At 36.8% G+C, this 22882-nt stretch overlaps 1 protein-coding gene across 5 annotated transcripts in view; it reads right to left on the bottom strand.

The window, feature by feature from the left end:
* Positions 1 to 277: 277 nt before the first annotated feature.
* GPCPD1 (glycerophosphocholine phosphodiesterase 1) overlaps positions 278 to 22882 on the bottom strand; it is a 51310-nt gene continuing 28705 nt past the window's right edge. For 3 of the 5 annotated variants that reach the window (XM_087445583.1, XM_014790091.2, XM_087445581.1), the window contains 12 exons: positions 22350 to 22512; positions 21895 to 22027; positions 21090 to 21144; positions 18278 to 18370; positions 15975 to 16052; positions 15217 to 15256; positions 13515 to 13576; positions 11242 to 11307; positions 9694 to 9830; positions 9067 to 9202; positions 8221 to 8381; positions 278 to 1489 (listed from right to left, as the gene is read on the bottom strand). In XM_087445583.1, the coding sequence (XP_087301709.1) occupies positions 1297 to 1489; positions 8221 to 8381; positions 9067 to 9202; positions 9694 to 9830; positions 11242 to 11307; positions 13515 to 13576; positions 15217 to 15256; positions 15975 to 16052; positions 18278 to 18370; positions 21090 to 21144; positions 21895 to 22027; positions 22350 to 22512 (1317 nt within the window). In that variant the 3' untranslated portion in view covers positions 278 to 1296. Of the gene's footprint in view, positions 1490 to 1916; positions 2048 to 2067; positions 5885 to 8220; positions 8382 to 9066; positions 9203 to 9693; positions 9831 to 11241; positions 11308 to 13514; positions 13577 to 15216; positions 15257 to 15974; positions 16053 to 18277; positions 18371 to 21089; positions 21145 to 21894; positions 22028 to 22349; positions 22513 to 22882 lie in introns of those variants that run through there. The other 2 variants (XR_015555642.1, XM_087445584.1) reach the window with 2 other exon arrangements.

Raw genomic sequence — 22882 nt, forward strand, 5'->3', positions numbered from 1 at the left:
AGGGTAGATACTAAATTCCAATTTCTCATAGTAATATTATAGAACCAACTCTACAAAAGTAACACCTTCTTGAAATTACATTTTATAATGAAGAAAATAAATCTGTGTATTTTATTTAACATTCATTCTTAAGTTACAGTTATGCCAAAACAATCTGCTTCTAATGAAAGAAACCTTAGAATAATCCTAAAAACATGCATATACACTTAGTAGGATCTTCTACATTTCTAAATAAATTACATGCATGATATACATTAACCAATAAAAAATACCAATATGAGAATTCAGGACATTTATTTTTCTGCATGGAGACTGTGCAACACACACACACACAAAACAAACCCACAAAGCAACTGTGTGTAATAGGTAGTGAGAGACACTTAAAACAAGCATATTCAAAATGCCTACAAACAGGCTTTTTTTAGGCAACAAAATATCTCCAGTCCTTGACACCTTCTCACACTCACCTAGCACCACAGATGCAAGGACTTACAGTAAACATGTACAATCTCATGCTTAAAACCTAAAGCATGCATTGAACAGAATCTATACATTATGATCTACTCTACTAAATATGCAATACATACTTCTAATATTTTATACATTAAATTACCCTGCAGCATTTTGAAATTTTAACATTTATGCCAAACAACTTTTGAAAGACTTATGAAACAAGTTTTTAAGGATCACCTCCAGGCTGTTTACACAGGTGTTGGTTTGGTTACGTGGGAAAACAGCAGCAGCCTCAAAGTTCATACTGAATGAAATGGTATATGTGCATGTAACATGTAAAAAATACATATATACACAGATGGCACAACGATTTGTGCAGTTGGAATCACCAGTGCAAACGCATGCATTTGAGGTACTTATTTCTTCCATGGTCAGGTATAATTATGCATAGTCATGTTCCTCAAGTGCTAAATATATCAGGCCTGATCAAATGAAAAGCTGTAAGAAGTGTAAATATGATATATTTATATAGTTAATTTCAAAGTGCTATGCTTTTAACGAACATTTGTTTAAGAGTATACATTTACATATTTAGTTTAAAATATTTACCAACCAATAAATTTTCTCATTGTAAAGAGACTGACTGGTAATTATACCTGGCCAAGTGATTTAAATAGCATACTTGAAATTCTATCAAGAACAGTAGTGAAATAGTAAAATACTTCATTATTGCTTCATTGGACCAAGAAACCTAAAAGGCATAGAAAAACAACGCTTCAACGATGAAAAGTGAATACCCAGAACAGCAGTGCATGCCCCACAATGGCCTCTGCCCAATAAAAACTAAGCACTCTCCACGTTATCAATGCCGTTGGCATCCATGTGGATGTCAGGCTCCCCACCACACAAAGACGAGGGAACAAAGCGGCTACCAGTGGGACACAAACAGCTCTTAAGCTCTGGCAATTCTTGCTTCAGGCGTTCCAACTGCTCCACTTGGAATATATTTGGCTGTTCAGGCATCCAATCATATATCCTATGATGAAACAAACACAAAACACATAAAATAGTGTAATTTTATGGTTTATTTGAGACCTGTCTGACTTAACCTTTTCAGGAGACTTTGTTTACAGAATGCTGGAAACATCCATATTACAGTCCTTTTTTTTTAAGATGCAAGCATCAGTTCTATTTAAAAATATTTCTCTTCTCCCCAATCTTTCCAATAATCCAGAAGAGCAGCATTTCCTTTTGTGCCCCTGATGCAGAAGAGCTGATTAAAAAGCAATTGAAACAAAAAATAAAATCTGTACCTTACTAGTGATTCTTCAAGTATCTTCTCTCCAAGTCAATCAATGGGCAATGCCTTATTTTACAGATGGGAAGCTATTAAGAGGCAGAGCTGGAATTCATACAGTTCTGAATACAAAGCACTAAAGATCAAGATGAGAAGGACTGCTCACCAGTGTGAGAATTATCCTAAAGCTGTGTAGTACAGGCAGAGGAATCCAGAGTTGAGAGCCCAGAAAAAGCGCCATGTGACGATGGCAGCACTGGCATTGCCCATCAGCAGAGAAAGGATGGCCTTTCATGCCTAAATGTGAAAGCCAGGCAACTTATATGAGGCACTACAAGAGAATCTTTATGACATCACAGTAGGAAAGAATTTCTTAAACAAGATAAAAAAATGTATTGACTCCATTAAATATTTGACTTTATTAAAACAGACTTTCTGTTAATTAAAGACATATATAAGAGAATGAAAAGTGACCTCTGGGTCAAAGTATCAGACTGAATAGAAGCATCTAACTTCAGTCTCTCCCTATATGCCATTAAAACTAAAATAAAGCGATTAAGAAAAAAATCCACCAGTATGAGGAAAAACCAAAGAGATACAGCAACAAAATTTTGGAAGCTGGAAAACAGATGGATAAGTAATAAAAAGTATTTCAGTTAGCAGAACGGAAAAGGCCAAATCACAAGCCAGTAGTGGAAAAAAAAGAAAGGCTCAGTTAGAAGCAGCACCAAATTCCTCTAGAACTGGAGTGAAAGGGAGAGGGGCTGAAACAGGCAGGGTAAGGCTCTAGCAGCAGTAAGCATTTCCCTTCCCCCTCCTCCTCCCTGCTGCAGAGGCTGCCCCCCCCCCACCCCCCGCGCGAGGTTTATTTCAAGAATTAAACAGGAAATCTCTTGGAACGGAGGACAAGAAGACCAGGTGAGAGTTTGGGCATTTTACAAAACCACCAGCAGCACAGGCGAATCAGAGACAGTACACACACAGAACAAATGCTAAACACAGAGGCATGCCCACTTCCCCAGGTCTCTTCCCTGCCCCAGCTCCAAGGCAGCCAGACCTGGATCCTCTAGGTAGAATATATAGATTCTTCTATGAGGAATCTGATCAGCCAAAAACTGAAGTTATCAATCTACTGACATCAGAGGTATGACCAAACAGGCCCCCCAGATCACCCCATCATGACATCCTAGTCAACAAGCCCCATGCACACACTCAGAGCTTCCAACAAGCTTTGTAGATTCTGATTCCTTATCATAAGAAGCGGCTAAGGATTTCCAAACATCTGAGGAAAGCTTCTAACATCTAAGATAGTGAGCAAAATAGAAGAAAATCCCAAAAAGACAAAAAAAAAAGTCCTTTCATGCCTTCAGAGAAATAGTACTTGCATCAAATGAGAACAGGATATTATATAGATCTATAGAAAAAAGAGCATTTCAAAGAAAAAAGACAGTTCTTGGAAATTAAAAACACAGTAACGGACATGAAAAACTCAACAGAATGGGTGGAAGATAAGGTTGAGGAATCTTTCAAAGTGGAGCAAAAAAACAAAGAAAACAGGAGAAAAGATAAAAATTAGAAGTTTGGCCTGAGAGTGTATAATACACAAACAAAAGCAGTTCTATAAAAAGAAAAAAAAAAAAAAAAAACCCCACGAAAAATGGAAGGGACAAAAATTGAAGAAATAATGCACAAAATCTTCTGCATCGTCAAGGACATATATCAACAGACTAAAAGGGCTACCATGGGCCCAGCACAACGGGTGAAACCAGACCCACAAAAAGACCCATCTCTGAAATTTTACAACACTGGTGACAAAAAGAAGGCTCTCCAAGCTCCCAGAGAGGAAATAAAGAAATGATATATGAGGGAACAGGAGTCAACACGGTTTCACACTCCTCAACAGCAACACTGGAATCGGGAAGGTGATGGAGAAATGCTTTCAAAATTCTAAAGTAAAATGATTTCTAACATGAAATTTTATCCCTGGGCATGATACTTCCAGACATGCAAGACCTCAAAAACATTTACTTTCCATGTCCTCCTTTCTCAAAAAGATAATGAAGGATGTGTTCCATAAAAATAAAGATGAGAAAACAAGACAGTAAAACAAGAGAGAAAAGGATTTGGACTATCGGAAACAGGAGCTCTGACACAGGAACTGTGAGGGAGCGGTCACCACTCAGGACGACAGTTTTGCCCAAAGAAGTCAACCAGTCTGTACTGGAGCAGTCTGAGTGAAAAAGAAGGCGTGCTAACGGCTATCATTCCAAGAGGGCCACTGCCACTCTACCAGCTTTGCAACCTAAGGATGGAGTGTCCTGGTGAGACTGAACCAGAGTCTTACTTAAATATGGTTTGTCTTAACCATGTGTTGATGAATTTCCACTCTACCTGACAGGTTTATTATGCGTTAGGCTACTCCTGAGAACTGGTGGCAGGCTACAATGAGCACAGAACCAGGAAACACAGAACAGCCCATTCCACGTGACCATGTTCCTGCTGTACTTCCAATGCCTGACCCACAAACACATGCCTTATCATGCTGAGCTAGAGACCAAGTGGGGTTGCAAATCAGTTCAGAAAGTTAAAACTAGCATTTAAAAAGATAAAGGCCAGTGGTGCAATAAACTACCATTTAAAAAGTACATATACGAATAAAAATATCCAAGGGGCATTATTTTTAAAATTTTGTTTTAGGTACACATTGGTAGATATACATAGCTCTGCGTGCACTAGGTTGCAATGTAAAATGCATTTCTAACTGGGTTGGCGTCTAAAAGGTTTGAAAATCATTACCCTAGAGAAACTTTACACACGTATTTTAGGAGACACTATTACGTAATATCGAAAACTCGGCAATCACCTAAGCCTTCTCAAATAGCAGAATAAATTGTGGTAGAGACATACAGCCATGCATATTATACAGCCATGAAGATGAATAAATTATAGCTGCATGCAACAAATGGACTGATTTTAGGAACATCATAACAAGTGGAAAAAAAGTTAAAAAGTTTAAAGCCATGCAAAACTAAATGGTATATTGTTTACTGATAGAAATTAGGAATTTAAAAAATTTTTAAAAAGAATACTAATTTGATAAACAGTTATATCTGAGGGAGGAGATAAGGGAATAGAATTAGGGAGAGGCACACAAGGGACTTCAAATCGAAGGATGATGTTCTTTACCTTAAAGGTGGTGTCTGTTACTGTATTTTGAAAGTCATTTGAGCACAGTAATTTTTTATAAATAGAGGGAACACTGCCCAATTCACTGTATGAGGCAGGTACTTGGTACCCATACCAAAATTAGACAACCATTTGAGAAAGGTAAATTAAAGGCCATTCTTGCTCATTATCATAAATGCAGAAATCCCCAAATAGCAAATCAAATGTAGTGGTATATGAAATAATATATCACAAAACTATGATTAACTGTAAAATCTACTGTGTTAATGCCTTTGTAAAAGAACAAAATAGTTTTGATAAACTAAAAACGCCCACTCTCATCACACTCTCCAATGTAAAATGAATCCAAGGCTCTGAATCACTAATCATTCAAAACCTTTTATATGTCTAAATTTGATAATGAAAAAAATAATAGCACAAGCACATTAAGTACCAGAAGAAACAGCTAAAAAAAATTAGGGCATAGGAACTCAGCTAGAGACAATGAAAGGGACAGGGATAGGGGACTGGTGGTTTTTATCGTAAGCCCTGTAGACTACTTGATTTTTTAAACTATGTATATATAGTTATACACGTAGTTCTTTGATTAGAATTAAATAAAGACTTTCAAAGGTAAAAACCAACTCTAACACAATGCACCGCCCCTCTTGTCAGACCCTAGCAGGAGCCACTGCTGGGCTGTGTTCTCAACATCCTCCACATCTTCAACAGAGCCCTGCCCCATTCATGCTCTCACCTCTGCCTAAAACGCAAATCCTGTCAAAGTGAATTTAATCACCCTCCAAAATTCATGGCAATGCTGCTGCTTTAAAATTATCCTTATTGACCCCAGGCCAGGAAGCACTCACTTTCTTCGGGGCCTTTTATATCACACAGTATCTTCCTGTTCTCCATCACATGTCCGTATTTGGCTCCAATCAAGGAAGGCCGTTGAGATGAAGCATCTGCCTAAAATTTGTATATCCCACAAAGCTGTACATGGTATAATCTCACAATACACTTTCCTTGCCTGAAAATATCTGCAATCATTCCTTCCTCGTCCTTAAAGAAATATTCTTCAAAATTTTGCTAAAGCCAGCACTTCCTTCAAATTGTTAATTTAAAATTTTAATTTTCCTTTAGTTAGGTAGAAATGTCTATTAAAAAGAGCTATGAATCACTTGCTGCTTAACGCAAAACTAAACAAATAGTTAAAAAGGAAGGCAGGCATTATCTGGGCTGCAATTTTAAAACCTGACTAATTCAGACAAAATAACGAAAAACACACCTTTATTATGAAAATGATATAACTTTATAGAACAGAAATATGAACTAAATCCCAGAAAAGTATTCTTTAAAGCAGGCCTGGTAAGAATTTTATCACTTACTCTTTGTATAATGCTGCTCAAGCATTAATAAGCCTGCTAATCCCTCAGCAGAGTAAATGACATCGCTTCTAACCCCAAATTTCTTTATGCTAAGCAAACTTCATCTCTTAGGTTAGTGGCACTCAAACTTACATCATAAACACCTGGGGAGCTTATAAAAGAAGAAAAGAAAAAGATCTGTTCAACAAATATGTGAGCTCCTACTGTGTATCCCACATTGTTGTGACCTCTGGAGATACAGCAGTGTACAGTGTATGAAACAGGCAAAGAGCCTCGCCCCCAGGGAGCTTGTGTGTGTGTGTGGAGGCAGGGGTTGGGAAAGGTCAGGGAGAATAGAAATACGTAAAATATAATATGTACCTGGGTATATCAGATGGTGGTGAACGCTATGGAGAAAAGTCAGGAAGTACACTCTGAGCAGAGGTTGTTATTTGAATTAGGATATTCAGGGAAGGTCTTACTGAGAAGATGACATTTCAGTCTTTCCTGAAGAGAAACAGCAGGAGGCCAAAGTGGGGGTGGCTTGCAGGAAAGCTGTAGGAGAAGAGGTCAGGGAGGGAAAGAGGGTCGAGGAAAGAGGAAAGAGGGTAGTGGTGGAGAGTGGAATGGGATGGGAATCAGCCCACACAGGGCCTTGGAAGGACCTGGGATTTTACTTTAGGTGACACAGAAACTGTGCGAGTTTTAAGCAGCAACATGATCTGACTTGGGTTTTAACAGGCTCACTCAGGCTGCTGTGCTGAGAATAGAGAGCAGGGAGGGATGGGTGGCGGCAGTCATCAGTGAGCAGGCTACTTCAATAATCCAACTAAGAAATGAGGTGCCTTAGCAGAGAGTGACAACAGTAAATGTGGTGAGTGGATAGATTCAGGATATGTTTTGAAGATAGAATCAACAAGATTTTGTCTCACTGGATTTGGGGTATGAGATAAAAAACAGAGGGGCTGGCTGGGCGGCGCAAGCGGTTAAGTGCGCGCACTCCGCTGTGGCGGCCCGGGGTTCGCCGGTTAGGATCCCGGGTGCGCACCAATGCACAGCTTGGCAAGCCATGCTGTGGCAGCGTCCCATGTAAAGTAGAGGAAGATGGGCACATACGTTAGCCCAAGGCCAGTCTTCCTCAGCAAAAAAAAAAAGAGGAGGGTTGGCAGATGTTAGCACAGGGCTGATCTTCCTCACAAAAAAAAACAAAACTGAGTTATGAAAGACTCCAAGGATTTGGCCTGAGAAACTAGAAAGATGGAGTTGTCATTTACACTGAAATCAGGAAGTCTTAGGAAAAACAGGTGTTGGTAGCCAGATACAAAAGTTTAAATTTTTTTTTTTTTTTTTTTTTATTTTCCCCCAAAGCCCCAGTAGATAGTTATATGTCGTAGTTGCACAGCCTTCTAGTTGCTGTATGTGGGACGCGGCCTCAGCATGGCCGGAGAAGTGGTGCGTCGGTGCGTGCCCGGGATCCGAACCCGGGCCGCCAGCAGCGGAGCGCGTGCACTTAACCACTAAGCCATGGGGCCGGCCCCAGATACAAAAGTTTAGAGGTCTGAGAAAACGTCTGACCTGGAGATATAAAAATTTGGGAATATATACAGGTATATGAAAAGCCAAAAAACTGGATGAGATTACCAAGAAAGTTGGTGTAGACAGAGAAGAGGTCTGGGGCAGACAGCCACCCCAACCCCAAGATGACTCAGTACACGTCTGGGTTAGAGCCCTGTCATCTGACTTTTTAACAAGCTCCCAAGCGATCGTGGTATACTCTAAAGCTAGAAAAATTCTGCCGACAAACAAATGGCAAGATAAACCTCAGGCTGAACTACAGAATTTTAACTTAACTAAGTTTAATATTATTTTTAATTTTATAAGATTAAAACTACTTTTTTTCCTAGCATTCCCTAAAAATTTTTTATGAAAAACAAATACCTATCATAAATTAGACCATTAACTCCAAATTCCTTCAATTTCTTTCTGTTTTCAGGATCATTGGTATCATCACCCCAGCAGAATATGACTAGTCCCTTAGCTTTTGCCTCTTGAATGTAGGATGGGTTTCTGAGCAGGTCTTCAGTATGTGCATTTATCCCCTAAAAGAAGAAAAATAAGTTACTCATGGAAAAGTAACTCATGAACTGCAAATGCTAAATGGTCATGCTCTAGATCAGTGCTCTCCAAAGTAGAGTGGGCTGGGAAAAAAAAGTTATAATTTTTTCTTACAATTTATTTTATCAAACAAGTTTACAGTCTAACCGTTTTAGATGATTCATAAAATTCACTCAGAAAACTAAACTATAAACCTTACTTAACCTAGGCCGGCAAGAAAATTTTTTTGTTGTTGTTCATTTAACTGCTTTTCATTCTGAGATCTAATATCCTCATATTTTTTTTTCATGAGGAAGATTAGTTCTGAGCTAACATCTCTTGCCAATCCTCCTCTCTTTTGCTGAGGAAGATTGGCCCTGGGCTAACATCCGTGCCTATCTTCCTCTACTTTATATGGGACGCCGCCACAGCATGGCTTGATGAGCATTGTGCAAGTCCGCGCCCGGGATCTGAACATGCAAACCCTAGGCTGCCGAAGCAGAGTCCACAAACTTAACCACTACGCCACTGGGCCGGCCCCTAATATCCTCATTTTTAGGTAGAGCTATCTGCTTGTTATACATAGGTCAAAACTAAAAAATCAGAGGTGTAAAGTAACATAAAACTTTATTTACTACTGCTCTAAAACATTTTAAAAAATTAAAATTAAAAAATTCAAATATAACTTACCAGCAGATTTTCAAACTGTGCAAAGCTCATTGCAATGGGGGTTGTCCGAGACCTGAGGTCCATGAGTTCAGGATAAATATCAGACTTTCCTTGAGTCAAAAATAATATGGGATATTTGTTCTGCTTTTGCCTAACCCTAAGAAAGACAATTTTAAAGATACGTTTCACCGGGGAGGTAATTATATTGTTTTGAAATTTTAGAAAATACTAAAACAAACGAACAAAAAACCCATAATCCTATTACTGAGATGTAACCACCATTAACACGTATTGCCTTTTAGTAAAAAAAATTTTCTTTTAAATTATCCTACACAAGAGCTAAAATAGTCCCCGAAATGGGCAACAAGAAAGCCCTTGAGGGCTTATAATTTGGTAAGGAGGATGTGACATGCCTGTAAAATGAAACCCAGGGCATGAGGTGCTAGGACCCAGTGGGTGTGGAGCTGACAGGAGTGGAGGGCATCCCAGCAGGTAGTCCTGAAGAGATGTGAGAATATATATAACCTGACTGAGAGGAAAATCAAAGGTGAAGTCTGGGCAACTTCCTCACTTCCAATCATGACCTTTGTACCCTAAGTCCTAGCTACAGTCTAAGAGTATGGGAGAAAAACACTGAATATTACTCACATTGTGCAAATATCTGCATCAAATGAAGAAAACACTATTCTCCTCTTCCCAGAATGTTCTAAGACAGTTTTTAAAATTATATCCAAAAACAGATTCATGTCAAAATATGTTGACAAGTTACCATCCCACATTCCATCCTGTGTGGAAGAAATAAAATAGGAAAACTAAAGTCATTAAATACCCTAGAATCACAGTGCTGGAAAAAATTTTGAAAACATCTAGTCCAACTCTTATTTTACAGATGAGGCCTGAAAAAATTAACTTGCCCGAGACCACATAGCCACTTAGTGACGGTGCAACTATCATAATTCAAGTATAGAGAACTTATATACAAAGTGATTATACTATCAATATACTTTTGCTTTAATAAATTAAGGTTAAAGTAAAAGCTAAAACTCTGGAAATTTGCAATCTACTATGACTTTAAAATATTTTTATATAATCTTCATAAACTAAAGGACCAAAGGACTCCACTTCACTTGCTAACTCATTACAAAAGACCCCTGGTAATTATGAATTATCAGTTAAAGATCTCATTCTTTGGGTCTCAGGCATATCAAGTACTCTCAACAAATAATAAAAATAATTCTCTAAATATAGCTAAGATACCAAGAACCCTGCTGAGATTCAAATATTAAATGTTTTAAATATTAGTTGTTAAAATAATCTAAAAGCTCAGAAAACTAAAAATCACTTATTAAGAAAACCTTGGATGAGCACTTACTATGTTAACCAGAACCAGCGTATCATAAATAGCTACTTAGAAGGCATGATTTCAGGGCAGTTACAGATTATTCTGACCAAAACAAATTCCAAGATATTGTTCTGATTGCCCAATCATGATACTTGAATTAACTACTTCCTACAGCCCCCCACCCCAACCAACCCTCTTAGCACACATCCCACCCGTTTACACACATCCCCATCTGATACATTCAATAGTTAACTCTTTTCCTCGACTAGAATGTAAGTTCCAGGAAGGTAAGGTTTCATTCTGTTTTGTTCACTACTCGACTCTAGCACCCAGAAAATGCCAGGCCCATAGCAGCTTTTCAATATATATTGTTGAACAAAAGAGTGACTAAGTCTGGGAGCGATTTAAAATATATCCAGAAATTTCTTTTCCTGGTTAATTATTACTAGCTACTGCCACTTAACAGAAAACTGCTTAGGAAATTATTTAAAATATATGTTTAGATGGGGGATAAGAAAACAAAAACTAAGCAGAGTTATAAAGTTCTGACTGTCCAGAGAGTTCTCACCGTACGTTTTATAAGTACGCCCAGAGACAATCTATATGAATGCTCACATGAGACACGTAAACCGAAATTTCTACTATAATACATTCATCACTATTTCAAGTACTCACATGTTAGTATAAGTGTAAGATATGCTTTATTAATAAAAGGCCCAACAAGCACTGTGCTTGCTGGAGGAAGCCACAACAAGATTTTAGTCTCACTTATCCCACTAAAATGAAGAGATAGGAATGAATGCATTTAAAGAAACAGGGAGGGAGAAGAGTGTGTTACATAGAGAATTACTTACCCTCTGTTGGCAGATCCATTTTATTTCTATATTAAACCCTACGTCTTCTGGCAAAGACTCTAAAACCTAGAGTTTTGTTTGTTGGTGGTAAATTTTGTTTTGTGTTTGGTGAGATGAATGGTAGAATAAGAAGAAAAAAAGGAAAAAAATTATTACAAAAAGCAATCTAAGAAAACATATCACTAGTAAGGACAAAATGTTAGGTACTCTCAGCATAAACCACTATCTCTTCTCATACCCCAAAACTGACAACCTGGTTAATGATTAAGCTAAATAAGAAAGTCAAAAGAAATTAAACAGCAAAAGCAGTAGTCTTAGGCAACATCTGTGGTTAACTGATCACTACTACCACAAAGATGAATCCTTAACCTAAAATCCTTTCACCATCACTACTGAACATCCAAAGTGAGCTGTAATAAGACAAGCAACCTCATGAATTTAAGAAGACATTTGTTATGTTTTCTGAATTGCATTCAGCTTTGTCAATCTACGATACTAAGATGTAGTTATAAGAAAAACCGTGATTTCTAGCTTGTTTCAAAGGTGGAGATGCTTAAGATGTTATCTCCAAATGAAAGATTATGCTGAAGCTCATACATAAATTAGGCTATCTCTATATAAATGAACAAATAATAAGGTGTCAATTTATCTCAACCAAATTATCTCAACACTTTGCAAAAGATCATTTTGGCAGCAAAACTAGAAAGTCAAACTGAAAATATGAAGCTTGAATGTTAATGTACAAAGAGCTGACTTGTTTAGTCTTCAAACAAACACGAAGGCCAGGCAAATATATAAACATACTTGGGACAAAATGAATTTGAAACAGATTGTTTTTAACTTCAATTTATTTCAAAAGTTTAGAAATAATTTAACATGTATAGTATATATGGTATATAATTGCATAACAGTGAATAAAAGCACACTAACAATAATACAGCGGTAAGAACACAGCCAGGAGTCTGCTGACCTGGGATTTAGCCCTGGGTCTACACTAACCAGTTGCAGGGAAAGTACAGCACCTAGACCATTTTGTCTTCAAGTTCTTGTGGGGCTTTTTGACTTTCTTCTCTGATATCTTTGGCCTTATTTATTTAATGTACCTGTCGCGTTTTTACTGGACTAATGCAAAATTAGAAAAATAAGGACAATAGTGTATATTAGTGTTGACTACTAAACAAAAAATTTGCAGAAAGATTCTTCTTTATACTGAGATTGGATTTGGCCTTTTTATGGTTTTAAAATTTCCCTGTGATTAAATTATTAGTGCTGGTAAAGTAGGTGAATAAATGAGTGTGTGTGTTTAACTTATTTGGCTAAGTAAATGTTGTCAAACCTTTGATACACAATTTTTTCTTAACTGTTCTTCTGTTCTATGAAATCACAAGTCCAGGAATCATGAGATTTCTAAGAACCAAATGATTTCAGAATTTTGGATTAGAAGGAATGACTTTATTTAGTTGGGCTTCATAAATATCTGAAAAACTATTCAAACCCTGTTTTAAATACACAAGGACAATGTCCACTGCAAGGACAAGGGACTTTCTGGTAGCATCCTTTTTGTAGGGTGAATAATCATGATTAACTGAAATTATCCATTTTTGCCTAAGAAACCTACCGTATCTGACATCACCAGAAAGAGACAACGGAGAAGAGCAGAAGTCAGGAAATGGAGCCAGTAGGAACAAAAGCAGACCAGCATGGTCAAGGCGAGTGTCTGGCATCCACGCAGGCTTGCCTGATACTGTCAGAGGGATTCTTGTATGAACTGTGTCTAGTTTTTAAACCTTCATGTTAGTTTTTATTATACTTTTTCAGAGTGAATTCTTGAAATCTGTGTCTTATTTTAGGTAACCAGGGTACTTATTTTCTTTGGTTGGAGAATTTCATTTCTCTCCAAAAGCTAAGGAACAGTTTTAAATATTGTAAAAATGCCTCTCCCATCATTACATCTCCCTTCCACCCCTTTTTCTGTGCCCTCTCCTTCCTGTTTGTACACAGAATTATCTGAATCTCCTGTCCTTACCAAATTAACCCACTGAGGTGGGAATTTTTATTCATTTGAGCAGGTAAGTTTCTCTTAAAAAAAAAAAGTAGCATAGGTACACCACCCAAGAACGTATTTTCTCTAAAAAGCATCAGTGATGACAAGTTTACATTAAAGTTGTCTTTGAGACAGCCTTTTTAGTGCCCATTTAAGATACCAAAATAAATTATTCAGATATAACAGAATTAATGAAATAGCCTTGCCCTCATTTTCTTACGGAACTTACCATCTTAAGAGAAGGAAATGGCTGGTTTTCAGAAAAAGAATTTTCTTCCTCAACCACAGATGCTGAAATTTTAAAACAAAAACTCAGTAGATAAAACATCATTTTATCACTAAGATCTTTTCCTAAATTCTTAGGGCAAAAAAAGAGAAGCTGAAGTAATTATGAGATCCTTTCATATTTTTTCATATTTTTTGGAGGCTCCTATGTTTATTATTTTTACCATTAAAACTCCTATTTTCGAAATAAGCATCCTTTATGAAGACCAGCTTGCAATATTTAATAGAAATACCATAGTTTGTGGTCCCAACAGTGATTATTTTCCTATAAAAATGGTAATACTTGCAGCTGGCCCGGTGGTGTAGTGGTTAAATTCGTGTGTGCTGCTTCGGCACCCTGGGGTTCTTGGATTCAGATTCCGGGCACGGACCTACACACCACTCATCAAGCCACACTGTGGCAGCATCCCACATACAAAATAGAGGAAGACTGGAACAGATGTTACTCAGGGACAATCTTTCTCAAGCAAAAAGAGGAAGATTGGCAACGATGTTAGCTCAGGGCCAATCTTCCTCACCAAAGAAAAAAAAAAGGTAATACTTTTTAAAAAGTAGTCACAAGCAGTGATTTGTTATTTCTCAGTAGAATTAAGAGCTGTGCCATCTTGCTAAGCCTCCTATTTGAAATATCAAAATCAGCTCAGAAGCTAGAAATTAAGAGAATCTATAGCTACCATTGTGCTTTTGTTACCATTTAATCTAAAACAGATTATATCGAGACACAAGAATTTTTTTCAAAAGAAAAAAAAATTAATGTCAATAGAAAATAAAAATCCTGTGTATTACAAATTCAAAGACTAAGATCATGTAAAACTTTCCTGTTGAATAAATTAAAGGTAAAATTCATTTTACTATTAATAGTCATGAAATATCTACATGTCTATGAAGTCATATTTATGCTCTGGGGTTAATCTTTGGAGTCTTTAGCACTTCACAACTTCTTCATAAAGGCATTCCAACTATCCAGTTACCACAACTGCAGATAAACAACTAAAGAGTACCTACTATGGTCAGAGTCCTGTAAATGTCTTGGAAAATATAAAAACAATGTTCCCACCCTTGAGAGATTCTAGCTGAAGAGATAGGACATACACAAAAATAAAGGGTTAAAAAAAGGATACAATAAGTCTCAAATGAATGGTACAGACTATTAAGTTCTATGGGAGTAGAAAGTAAAGTGGAATTACAAAGAGACTTTGTAGGCAGGACAAGCTTTGAGGAAACTGAGCCACAGAGTGGTTAACTAAAGTCACAGTTAAGTCAAGTCAAGTCAAGTCAAGTCACAGCTGGTAAATGCTAGAGCTGGATTCGCATTCCTGGCTCTGGAGCCAGATTCTATACTTGATATACTCTCCACTTTGTAAAGGTTAAGAATGTTTGGAAAGATTGATAGGTACAAAATTATAAACAACTTTGATCATCAAGCTAACAAGATTCACAAAAGAGTAAAAAATCACAGTTACTATACATATGACATACATGCATTTGATAAGTAATATACGTAAAGCCTTCATGTCTACAAAATTACATTTAGATAGCCCAGTATTATACTCATTCAATGACCAAGAGTATGTTAAAACGGATAAGGAAATACCATATACATGCTAACTACCAAATGAAAACAGCGTTTCCATATTGGTACATACCTTTCAGATCTTTAGATTTTAGTGCAGTCACATGAGCGAGCTAGAAAACACACACACACACAAAATGCAATCAGAAAAAAAAAGCCTTAGTTCATGAAGATATGGTTAATAGAACTATAACCTGAAAAGCTAGCAAGTTAGAGAAAACTATTAAATGTAGAATTATCAGTTTAATAAGAGTAAGCACTAAAGACTGTATACATTTTATATGTGCATACATACACATAAGATCATGATCAAATACCCAAGTACGGAAGAATAATATAAAAATCCTTAAATTAGGAAACTGTTTATACTCAACCAATCATTTATTTAGGTATCTAATGGAAATAGGAGGGATCATGTAAAATTACGTGGTATAACAAAATATACAAAGATCTTAGATAGTAACATAAGTATAAAGACCAAGGATAGCATAAAAGGCGAACTGTAAACTAGTGACAGTTACATGAAGGCGAGCTAAAGCAGACCAGAGGCAATCTACTAAGATTATGGATGAGAAGGGCTAGTCCCTATGGCCTACAAAGACATGGCCTAACCCCTTAATGAATGCAAAAACCAGTGGGGTCCATGGAAACTGTTAGAGAAGACAGATGGATGAGCACAAACCTATTCTTCCTAGCAGAACAGTAAACCAAAGCATACACTCTACGCATGCTGAATATATAGTTACCTCCATGTGCAGAGAACATTACACAGACAAGTACAAATAGTCCTAAAACTAAAAGATAATTTACATTTTGTGCTACTATTCCTACCTTTAACAACTGGAGTTGGTCAAATGTTAACTCCTTTACTGGAATTTCAAATAATTCAACTGGATCAGCATCAAATTTCTAAAAAGAAAATCAAGAGCAAAAAGGGCCCCAAATTATTCCTGAATGTTTACCCTAGACAGGACTAATACCTCCATTTACTGAATGATGAAAACAATTGTTTGGTAGCTACATGGAGCCTATGCAGGGGGGCCTTTCTTACCTAACACGACCTCCCAGCTCTTAAAATCTGGCTTGTGTTTTTAATGTAAGTGGAAGTGCCTGGAAGAAAAAACGGCTGGGAGGAAGCTGTGGCCCTGAAGACACACTGAGAACAAAACCAGAAGTCTGCCATTTCCTCTATTTCCTGTCATGCTGTATACATCTTATCTGAGATATATCCATGCTACATGACTAGGACATCAACATGCAAGTACTATGAAAGGATTAATTTCTGTCAATAAGTCTCTAAACTTTTCTAAACTTTTTAAACTTAAGTTTGGTTAAAGACAGCCACAGAAATGAACTGTCATGAAAAAATTGTCTTATTAGCTATAAGCAGTAATATTTAACTGGAACTCTAATCTATTATAAACATTTTCCCCATGAGCAAATCTGTTTTATTACATTTTAATACCATATCAAATGTCACACTGTTACGCACCTCAATCTTAAGATAATGAGTTAATGTACCACTAATGAATCATCAATCCAACAAATATACTAAAATCCATTACATTTCTATTCATTCATGTATATATGATGTGAGTCTGTATATGTATAAAGTTTCTCTGGAAAGACACACAAGAACTATTAAGAGTAAGGGAGTGTAATCGAGAAGAAAGGGGAAAGATTTATTTTTCATTTCATAGTCTTCTGAACTACCTGCTATTTTATAATGAACATAAATTGGTTTTATAAGGAAAATACCAGCTTAAAAATTAAAACTCAACCTAAAAATATATACAATTTATTACTTTCATTCCCCAATTAACTCATCCAGGTTCCACTTATGAGCAAGACAAAGTCTGGTGAAAATGGGGTATCAGTAATACTCTTCAATTAACTCTCAGATTTTTAGAAGGTATATCTAGGTTCATTAACCTCAATCTTGGTTAGTAAGATCCTTTAACATTCCATTCCTTCTCATTTCGCTTTGCATTAATGTTTCCCTGCAGCAAAAAAACCTGCTTCATTTCTATTAAGTTATTCTACTTTTGTCATCTAAATAGGTACATCTCCTTCCTTCCCTCTCCTAATACCGTGAAATGGAAATCTTTGTCTATACATCATAGTAATCCAAAACCACAGGATTGATTAGAATTGACTAGCAGGCAGAGCCAGGTGCCTTGTCATATATTTATACTACAACACGCAGTGTCTGGTACAGTGTTATACATGTTAGCAAACTAGCCTTCACTTTAAATCAACTCAGTGGAAAATGATACCCAACACAGTTTTAAAGAAAATGCCAAATGAACCCTCCTAGTTTAAGTCCCTGAGAAATCACTTGGTTGATTTGTACACTGCAATTTAGGCATTATATAGTTATCACAATTATGTTTGTACAGCAAGTTATAATTTTTAAGAAATTATATGCATTTTCAAATCTCCTTCTGGACTTTCTCCTCTATCATGCCCTCCTCTCCATTCTATCTCCACTCCAGTGCAGGCTTACCTTACTTTCGGCCCACATTACCTCTCCCCTTGCCTCCAGTCTCCATCCTCTTAAATTCCCCTTACATCAAGTACCAAAGTATTAACCTGAAGTTTAGTTCTGAATATTTCCCCTCTTGGCTCAAAAGTCTTTCATATCTCCCTAGCTCCCCAGTCTAAACCCCTTCACTGGGGCCCTCCACTATCTGGCTCCAAAACCACTTTTCCAACCCTATTGTTCACCGTGGCTCTTCCTACTTTAGCCAAATCATACTAGCCTATTAATCTGAGAATAAGCTTGAAGTAGAAATAGAAGGGAGCCTAGAAAACAAATACTCTGATAGCTTTCTCTACTGCCTCAATATGGGGACAGTGGCAGACTGACACAGAAACCTCCTGAAATGTCCTTTTGTTAAATAATATAAAAAAAGCAAATTCTGCAATGGAGACCCTACTCTAGAAAATTAATATTATCTGCTCACTCTTTTAATATTGTAGGAGCTTGAGAGAGGAAAGGATAAGCAGTAATTCACCAAGAAAATGAACTGACCAACTCTACTTAGTAAATATTAAATATATACATACAACTTCCTTGTTTTTAAACCTCTTATCTAACTATAAGAGTTTAAAATGAAGGAATTTCAACATACCTTTTTCATAGTCAAACAACAGGTGAGATCATGATACACCACAGGCACAAAATCTTTTGAAAGATGTACATCAAATTCTACAAAGGCTGCACCCTGACAGAAATAAAGAAAACAAGTATTTGAAAAACATCACCTGGCCCAAGATACATCTAAAACCACAAGGACAAAAGAAATTTATTGTTCACTATAAAATTACAGACCTGTACACAAAACTTCTTCATGAATTATTTAATGCTACAATTCAAGCTTTTAAAACAAGTTTTTTTTTTTTTTTTTTTTTTTGCAATAGCTCAGCAATTTCTTCCTGGCAAAAAAACGGGCAGTGATCCACTTGAACACAGCCCAAGGCCCCTGTGTGGCAGTGTACAGCCTTCACAGGTGTCATCTCTACTACTGCTATCAGCAGAAATGGAGCCTGGAGCTCAAGGCTACCTTGCACCTTACTGCCCTGCATACCTTAGCTGGACAGCTGAACCTCAAAGATGAGGGGGGAAAACAAATAAGCTGTAGTCTCTTAGTGCTGCTCCTTGGTGCACTAGAGCAGCACACTTCACAGCCTTTCTCAACAAACCCTCAGTAATCAGATTAAAGAGGAAACTACAACTGCTGCTGAAAAGACAGAGAAAGCAGAAATGGGCAACAAGAACAACGCACACGCCGAATTTCCTGACAGAAGCCTAAGCAGAAGAAAGGAGGACAAGAATTCGAGTTAAAGATATATTTTTAAAAGTCGGGTCCATTCTGACACATGAATTAATCCAAATAAAGGCTGAGAACATAAACTGACATACAAGTTTGTAAATTCACTGAAAGAAAGCCAGCTGGGATCAAAAGAAACAAGGCCTGAGAATTCTGTAATGTTACTACGGCCCAGGGAAGTGCTGTATAAGAATGGATGGATATGTTTCCACCCCTTACCCTAGCTTTAGGTCAAGGAAGGGTACTCAATTGCAAGTATACATGGATCACAGACCAGAACCAAAGGAGCCTACTTCCTTGATGACTTCTGAAGCAGGAAATAAGCTTAGCTTCTACTATTGTAACACAAACCATTTCTACCAAAGAGAACAAATCTAACACCCCTAAATACTTATAATAACTAAATGTATTAAATTATAGCTTTCTACTTTAAATGTTTAATTTTACATGATCATCATCTGTTAGGAAGAGAATTTTACTAAGAGAGAAAACTTGATCCTAAAATTCATTTGTGAGCTTTAAGAAATAAGCCAATAACAGACCAAAATCTCTTCAAAGATATGTTTTTAACATTAAAACAAACCAGCCACTGATAACTAACACAAGACATTCTAAAATGTGATCCATATGCGTTACAAAGGATTTCATCAGAATACTGAAGAAAAAGGCTTAATGAAATCCTCTCTCAAAACGCATAGAGACCCTGAAAGTTCTTTAACAGGGATCTTCTGGTGTTTACAGCTAATAAATAAAACAATGTTTAGATTAGTTAGCTACAATGAACTAAAAGTTCCAAGTAATGAACTACAGCCCAACATACTCATAGATTTAATATCATCCTTTCAACACAAGACTAGTCACTATATATATATTTTTTTTTTGTAAGCAAGATCAGCCCTGAGCTAACATCCACGCCAATCCTCCTCTTTTTGCTGAGGAAGACCGGCCCTGACCCTATTGTGAATCCTCCTCCTTTTTTTTTTCCCTTTTTCTCCCCAAAGCCCCAGTAGATAGTTGTATGTCATAGTTGCACATCCTGCTAGTTGGTGTATGTGGGACGCCGCCTCAGCACGGCCCCAACGAGTGGTGCGTCGGCGCACGCCCGGGATCCGAGCCTGGCCCGCCAGTAGCGGAGCACGCGCACTTAACTGCTAAAACACGGGGCCGGCCCCACTACTAATACTTTTAACATTAAAATAAATAATTACGATGAAGATGTCATGTATTATAAAATGCATCATTATTTTATATATCACTAAGAGGAAAAGAAATGTTGCCAATCAAACCATGATGCAAAGCTAAGCAAGTTGTAAAACCCATCCCAATTTTAGAGATGTTAAAATATGAAAAAAGTGTGTCTTAGAAGAGATGTTTGCTCATATAAGTGATAAAGTTAAACATCTGACCAATCAAGTTTACTTGCTGAACTATTTTTTAAAAGGCAAAGTTTAAGGCATGTCGAGGACACTATGGAAAAACTGGAAATAAAAGAATGAGCTGTTCCTCCATTTTCCCCTTAGTTTAACTTTGGAACATGAGGCTTTTTAGTTAGGTACAGAGGAATGGTGGGAGGGAGGGCAATCTCAGGTTCTTGATTAAAAATGTCAAGTTGCAGTTGCTGAAAAAAACTAAAAGCTAAAAAACAGACTCTAACCTTTATAATTGGATAAAAGGAGTTAAGAAATTTAACATAATTAAGTTGGTATGCAGGATGTAAACTGACTTTTTTTAAAAGTGTTACATAAAGTCACTATCAAATCCTTTTATAAGCATTATTTCCAAAGTGAGTATCTGAATGAACATGTTATTCAGTTGATGAAAACCAATGCTTAATGGGGAACATTTTTCTTGCCCCAATCACTCAAAATTTGTTATCTCAAAAAAAAGGATGCTTATGATTCCATTGTTTCATCCCATTCTTCACCACGAATCTAAACACAAATGCCTAGAGATTCTTCATCTTCACTTAGTAACAAATTCAGAAGAAGTAAAATATCCCCCCTTTTAACCTATTAATGAAGACTGGAGGAGACTCCCCAGATCCGCATTTCTCTACTTTTCTACCTTTGGACCAACGGTCCAAAGTTGTTTAAAGAAAGAGAGGTTCACTTACATGACTAGCAGCATTTCTTAGAGAAGCAATAGTATTTTCTTGAACTTTAGCAAGCCTGAAAGAGAAGAAATATATACTGTAGAAAAGATAAAACAAATGTAATGAAGCCAACTGTATTTTCAACAATGGAAATAGTACTTATTCTCTATTTTGAGGCTAATTTTGCCATCCCCAAAATAAGACTGTGACCATCACTCGGTTGGTGTGTGCATTTATTCCATAAACGCAAGCTCTAATGATTATAGGTATTTACAAGCTGAATACAGACATATCCTATACCAACCACATACCTTCTCCCAAGTGAGGTGACCACTTAAGGAAAATGATCCTTTGCAATGAAGTTGTAGAGACACAGAAACTTGCTCCTTGCAATGAAGCCTCAGATGACTTAATACTGGCAGACTAAGGGAATGGAAAAAGGCTGAACACAGCAAGAGAGCAGAAGTATAGATATACTGAGAACAGGTGAGGAAACTGAGACCCAGAGAGGGCAACATGCCAAAAGTCAGGACCACAACACACTGATGCCATCAGGCTGACTATGCATCAAGCTTTCCCTCCTGGCTTTCTAGTTTTAATGTCTCTCTTGTCATGAATTCAGTAGAATATTAAAAAGACTGACCGACCAAAATCTCAGGAGAGACTTAGTCTCCAATTAATTTGAATTGGGAACCCTAATTACCAAATTACATTGAAATCCCAGGGTAATAATAAAAGGATCATTTGACCTTTGGTTGGTCAAACCCATTTAACCATATCAAGCATGAGCTACCAAATGCCAACACTACTCAAATATTCAACCTACTGAGCAGTTGTTGTAGAATTCCCTGCACCTCGATGTCCAACATCCAATGGTATTCTTGGCTTCCAATATTTGGAAAATGAAGATTTCATGCCACAAGTGTATCCTGGTAATGGCTTAATAACTATATAGTCAACTTTCGTAGGAAAAAAAAGGGGGAGGAACAAAAATAAAGACAATTAAAAAGGCCATGATGAACTCAATTACATTCAAATATTACTCAAACCAGCTTTATCAATCTCTATCAAGTAGAAAAAAATCAACAAGTCAAAACTGATTCAAAGTAAAGCTTCAGAAAATTTAATAGCTATGTCCTTACTGTTATTATATTAACAATATTCTAAAACAAATTATTAATTTCATCTTTACCATTCTCAAAAGCTCTATTTGAAACTAACTAAAATTCTAACTTAACCTTTGCTTATTTGTAAAGGGCCACCCTGCTTCTCCAGGCTTACCTCTCACTTTGCCTATTGTTTTTCTGGAATTTCTGCTCATGATGGGAAGAGTAAGGATTCCAGCACTCTTCCCACTCTCAGCAATGGTGGATGATAAGAGGCATGCTGTACCCACATGTCCAGGAAGGGCATCGCCCTGAACTATGTGTTCACTGAGATCTTCCTGAAAAAATGAGGTTTAGAATAATCCAAATTCTTATACTTCATTAGTTTCCATTTAAAGATCAAAAAACTCCCTTAAAGTCACCTCAGAATCTATGGAGGAAGATTGATAAGAAACACAATCAAATTCATATTCAGGTAATTTAGATAGCTTCTTTGTAATAAATACATTTCTTCTAGTACATAATATTTTAAGATTTTATGTGTTACTGTATTAACCATAACCACATAATCAAATCTGCACTTCAGATCCTCTAACATGTAGTAGGTGAATTTAAAGCACTGACTGAAAGTTTCTAAGTACTTTTATATTCAAAGACTAAGATATACCTGTAGCGAGCTTTTAATGGATATTATATTCTCTGAAAATG

This window comes from Ceratotherium simum, chromosome 21 (assembly GCF_057802395.1).
Source record: "Ceratotherium simum simum isolate JZ-2026a chromosome 21, ASM5780239v1, whole genome shotgun sequence".
Classification (NCBI taxonomy): Eukaryota; Metazoa; Chordata; class Mammalia; order Perissodactyla; family Rhinocerotidae; genus Ceratotherium; species Ceratotherium simum.